Below are 5,396 nucleotides of genomic sequence, written 5' to 3'. Positions count from 1 at the left end.
AATCTGTTCTGTTATGGGGCCATTTGTCAATGAGACAAATTTGAATATTTTCCAAGATCTTCTTTTTTGCTAGGTTTAGTTTATTTCCCATTATTAAACATAGCCATTACATTGTTGCACCTGATGCATCATTATCAATACTAATATTATCTTACGATCAATCGACCCTATCCTTGTTCTAGCATAATCACAGCAGTGTTTAGCCTCATTCAGTTGGAAGGTGGTTGTGTGGGTCGATGTCAACGTAAGGGTATACGTGAGCGTTGCTTATTCAAAAGTGATGGGAGTGATGTGCTGGTAAACCTGTAGAGCAGACTAAAGAGCTTTGATTCACAGATATATTTAACTCCTGAGAATGATACAGTTGATACAATAATGAGATGCATTCCAAATGTCTTTACAACATACATTCCAAAAGTCTTTACAACAAACATTCCAAAAGTCTTTACAACATATACATTCCAAAAGTCTTTACAACAAATATTCCAAAAGTCTTTACAACATATACATTCTAAAAGTCTTTACAACATACATTCCAAAAGTCTTTACAAGTCTTTAAAACATTAACCGACCCTATCCCTCTTTTACTTCAGACCAAAGATTATAGTGTTCCACTCTAAGACTCTAAGATCTTTGCTTTAAACTTTAATGTCCTAGAGAGGCAATTTGTGTTGAGCACAGATACATTCAAACACAACGGTACACACACACACACACACACACACATTTTAATGCTTTTATTTGGATCTTAACACAGGGGAATAATTTACAGATCCAAACATTGATAGAAGTACTGTGCTAATTTAATTCATTCTGCACTAGCACTAGTCATTATGGGTAAACATGGCATCGTCGTCTCCAGATGGATACACTACCGATTATTTCAGAAATTAATGGATACAGTACTTTGTACTTTATGATACTTTGGCTTGCTTAGTCCACTCAGAGTTGTAGTCCAAGTAAAACAAGTTTGCACACCCAAACACACAAACACACACACACACACACACACACACACACACACGCTGGTCCCGTATCTGGAGAGAGGATCATTTGGAACATGGCACAAGTGAGCGGCATGTCCTCTGTGACAGTTGAGTTGACGGATGACTGAAGTGTTCTGCTGCCATTTTCTGTCCCCTTGTCTATCTCTCACACTGACGGTGCAGTGGGTGGGAAGCCAGACCTTTTGAGTATGTTCATTTGATTAAAAACAGTCATTTGTTGAACCTGACTCAAACAGAAACAAGCCCACAGTCAGAGACACACATAACAGTGATATTGAATACATTGAAGCATGAGGACATTTCAAGTTATGTCAGAAAGTTAGTTAGATTAAGTTATGAATAAAAGCAATTGTGTTTGAATACATTAACCAGTAAGCTGTCTTGGTTCGTGCTGGATGTCGGTATGTTGTTCTGTTACACAATATATAGAGATTGTTCTTTTCAATTCATACTCTGGGTTGCACAGGTTACAATGGCATGCATCAGTAAAGCTGAAAAAGAAATGCACCCCTTAAATTAGATGCATTTGGATTTACACGCTCAAATGGGTTTTCTCTGAACGTGTATGCTTCATAGGAGGCCATGCAAATGTCTGCACAGAAATGAAAACAAAATGGAGATGATCTCATTGACTAGTCAGTTATATAGTCATAAGGCATTTTGGAAAAATGTCTAACTGATTTTATCATCACTTCCCAAAAACCTGTGAGAATGCTTCCGAGACCCGGCATTATTTTCTCGAGCGAGTTTAGTTTCAGAGTCAGTTAAGGGCCCTTTGGCGGCGCGCTATCGCCATGACAAATAAACTGAAATCTCTCAATACGATAACCACAGAGGAAAAAGAGAAGTAATGTCTTCAACCGCAAGGAGAGAAACAGCCCAGGCAGAGAAACGTGAGCAGGTGTTGTCTTTTAAGTTTTGCAGCTGCAGTACAGGCCGCTCTCTCGATCTTCACACTCTGTCTTTTGGTCTTTCGTTCTCTCTCTGTCTTTCATGATGTGCACTCCTTTCTTTGTCTTTTTTTCTTTTACTCTTTGCTTTACCTCCCTCTATCGTTCACCCCCCCCCCCCCCCCCCCCCGTGTTTGGCTGTTTCCCCTTTCTTGTCTTTCTCACATCTATCTTTGACCCTCTTTCCTTGTATTTCCATTCTTCCTCTTACTGTCTTTCACACTCTCTTCTCTCTCTTCTCTCTTTCTCTATCTCTCCCTCGCTTCTCTCATTCTGTCTCTCTCTCTCTCTCTCTCTCCCTCTCTCTCTCTCTCTCTCTAGAAAGGTCAGGTCCATTTGCTGCTTCTCACAATTGCAATTCCGTCTGTGCTGTTGGTACAGGACCCCTAATGGTTCTAGTCCGCGTGGCTGTACTGTACTCCCTAATCTTCCCCAAGCACACAGACATTTTCCACAGGACGCTTCTATAACAATTGTCATCGTCAGAAGATGAACCAGTTACAGCCCAGTACCATTCTTATTCTAGTTGAACTTATTTTACTAGATTGTCTACCAATCAGAGAGGGCGGTGGTTTAGGGTCAGAAGACTCAGGTAAAGATGTAAATCTGCTGCAATGTTATGCAAGAAAGAAAGCGCTTTTGTTTTGACAGTCAAAACAAAATGAAGTGTAATTTTTGTACATGTCTCTCCCACCTGTGTCACTGATGAATTTAATGTGACTCATTTTTGTACGTAATACAGGAGAGACCCCCGTGTGTCTGGACCTGTGCTTCAAGCGGGAGCCAGGGGTGCACCAGTCCGGCTCCGATCCCCCTCGGAGCTCGACCACCCCCGAGGGCCTCCACGCCCACCCGCCGGACGCCGACCAGCCGCACCACAAGAGCTTCCCCCTTCAGCTCGCCGCCAGCGTCGCTCCTCTCGCCCTCACCAACGGCGGCAAGCTGGAGCGAGGGGTGCACCAGCCGAGCCTCCTGCCCCACCCCACGACTCCCCTGGACTCCCCCCAGCACCACCCCCACCCTGACGGGGGCGGTCCGCGGTCCCGCCATGCCTCTGGCCTCCTGCACCACCAGCAGCAGCACCACCAGTCGCTGCCCTTCAGCCTGAACCACCTGCTGGTTCCCGGCGTGGCCAACACAGGGGGGCTCCATTTCCCCCTGCACCCCCACCACCCGTCGCACCTGCCCCCCCACTTGGTGCACCAGCCGCCCCTGCCCCCTCCCCACGCCGTGCCCCCCCACGAGGTCCTGCGGGTGGTGCAGGGCAAAGGCGAGCCAGCGGGCGCCTACATGTGCAGTCACTGCCGCGTTCTCTTCCTGGACTACGTCATGTTCACCATCCACATGGGCTGCCACGGCTTCCGCGATCCGCTCGAGTGCAACCTGTGCGGTCACCTGAGCCGCGACCGCTACGAGTTCTCCTCGCACATCGCCCGCGGGGAACATTACCTGGAGATCAAGTGAAGTGGCGCCGGCATATGCAGAAAACACACCCGCACACACACACACACACACACACACACACACACAAGCACAAGCACACAAACACACACATACCCATACAGTACACATACATACACACAAATAGTGTGACCGTTAAAACATCGGCTTACCAGTTTTTGACCAGTGTGACACTTTTTATGTAGATATGATATAGATATGATATAACATATCTGTAGATATTTTGATATGTAGATATTTTTGTTTGTCTGATGGGACAAAATACTGTTTGTCTACATGATTTACAGAAATGTAAAGACTTGAACAAAATACTGTTTGTCTACATGATTTACTGAAATGTAAGGACTTGAACAAATTTTCACACATTACTGTAAGCAACACAGACACGTTTCCTTTCATATTGAAATTTCATGTTGAATGTGCAGAAGGACTTCTATTTTTGATCTGAACTTTTTTCCTCTTTATTGTATTTCAAAAGCATGTGTGTGCCCTGTGCACTGCACACAGACATTCCCCACGATGGAGGAATTCGTACCATTCAACATTTCCCAAACCAAAGAACTGAAACACACCACTCCACATGGTGTGCTGTTTTGAGTGCTGTGATTTCTATATTGTTGTACGAGAATGTTGCATTACCTACAAAAACAAGGTGGGTTTAGGTTTTCACCGGATTATGTCTGTTTATTTTACGGGGTACCTGTGCCCCAGATTAGCCCCAGATTAGCGTGGTTGAGTATGACTTTTCATACCATGGGACACAAACATGAAAATAACTGACTGTATCCATTTAATGCTGTCCAGATGTATTCTACTTTTCCTTACTATATTTGGCAATATTGTACAAGTAGAAACATGAGGTGAGCTGTAGTCCATTGCACTGGATTAATTACGCAGGATTAATTACGCATTAAGGACCAGGGGCACTGCTAGATAATTTGGGCCCTATGACAGACAATATATATATACCGATAATCTATAGTATTATTGGAGGGGCTCTCTGGGGGCCCCTGTCAGTTCTGGGCCCTTAGAATCATCCTAACCCCCTACCCCCCACCCCCAGCAGCGCCCCTGTTAAGGACATATGACTTGATGGAACAAACTGTACATTGTGTGTGCCTTAAATAATCATAAAGATTGATCATGTTTCTTAGCTCTTTTTCTGTCTGATTTCGTACTCAGAAGTTATATAGTTCACACAGTACAGTTCAACACTGGAATGTTCATTTCCAGTTACTGAACTATTATTTATGCGTGCGTGTGTGTGTGTGTGTGCCTCCTACCTGTGTGTGTGTGTGTGTGTGTGTGTGTGTGTGTGTGTGTGCCTCCTACCTGTGTGTGTGTGTGTGTGTGTGTGCCTCCTACCTGTGTGTGTGTTTGTGTGTGTGTGTGTGTGTGTGCCATTGCCATTGGATCCTTGTCAAGTAGTGAACCTTAATTTAGTTTTTCAGAAAGGCAAAAAAAGTTGCATTGTATCGGACAGTGTGCATGGGGAGGGAGCACTAAAAAAGTGATCCTTGTGATCTTACTGGTCACGTGTGTGTGTGTGCTAGCTGTTTTTAGTGCTGCGGTTTGAACACTCTTGTTTGGTTCGCAGATCTGCGAGTGTAGGGTTGTGGCACCCTCCCCACGTCTTCACAAGTTGACAGAGAGAGTGGGGGAGAAGTCGCGAGAAAGAGAAACAGAAGGAGAGAGAGAGAAACAAAGAGAGAGAGAAAGAGTAGTTGACAGAGAAGACAGAGAGAAGGAGAAGAAACAGACAGAGAGAGAGAGAGAGGTGTCAGCTTCCTGCGCTGGATTTCCCCTCTTTGGAGCAAAACTGAGTGGAGAAGCCCCCTGCTGCCCATTCTGAGAAGCCTGGCAGTCTTTACTTCAAGAGTGTCTGGCACTGTGTCCCCTAAGGCCGCCTGCACTGGCTGGTATTTCAAAAGTGCCAAAAGGATTGCATGCTCTGCCCTGAGCAATGCCTGCTGTTTGA

General features: G+C 45.0%; 1 protein-coding gene across 3 annotated transcripts in view; it reads left to right on the top strand.

Annotated features, from left to right (window-relative positions):
* The window catches only part of LOC121717947 (zinc finger protein Aiolos-like), a 17,415-nt gene extending 12,844 nt beyond the window's left edge, over window positions 1–4,571 (top strand). For all 3 annotated transcript variants that reach the window (XM_042102671.1, XM_042102672.1, XM_042102670.1), the window contains one exon: window positions 2,700–4,571. In XM_042102671.1, the coding sequence (XP_041958605.1) occupies window positions 2,700–3,421 (722 nt within the window). In that variant the 3' untranslated portion in view covers window positions 3,422–4,571. The remainder of the gene's footprint in view (window positions 1–2,699) is intronic.
* The last annotated feature ends 825 nt before the right edge of the window (window positions 4,572–5,396 follow it).

The sequence above is a fragment of the Alosa sapidissima genome, chromosome 9 (genome assembly GCF_018492685.1).
Source record: "Alosa sapidissima isolate fAloSap1 chromosome 9, fAloSap1.pri, whole genome shotgun sequence".
Classification (NCBI taxonomy): Eukaryota; Metazoa; Chordata; class Actinopteri; order Clupeiformes; family Clupeidae; genus Alosa; species Alosa sapidissima.
This window is presented reverse-complemented; position numbering and strand designations above follow the sequence as displayed.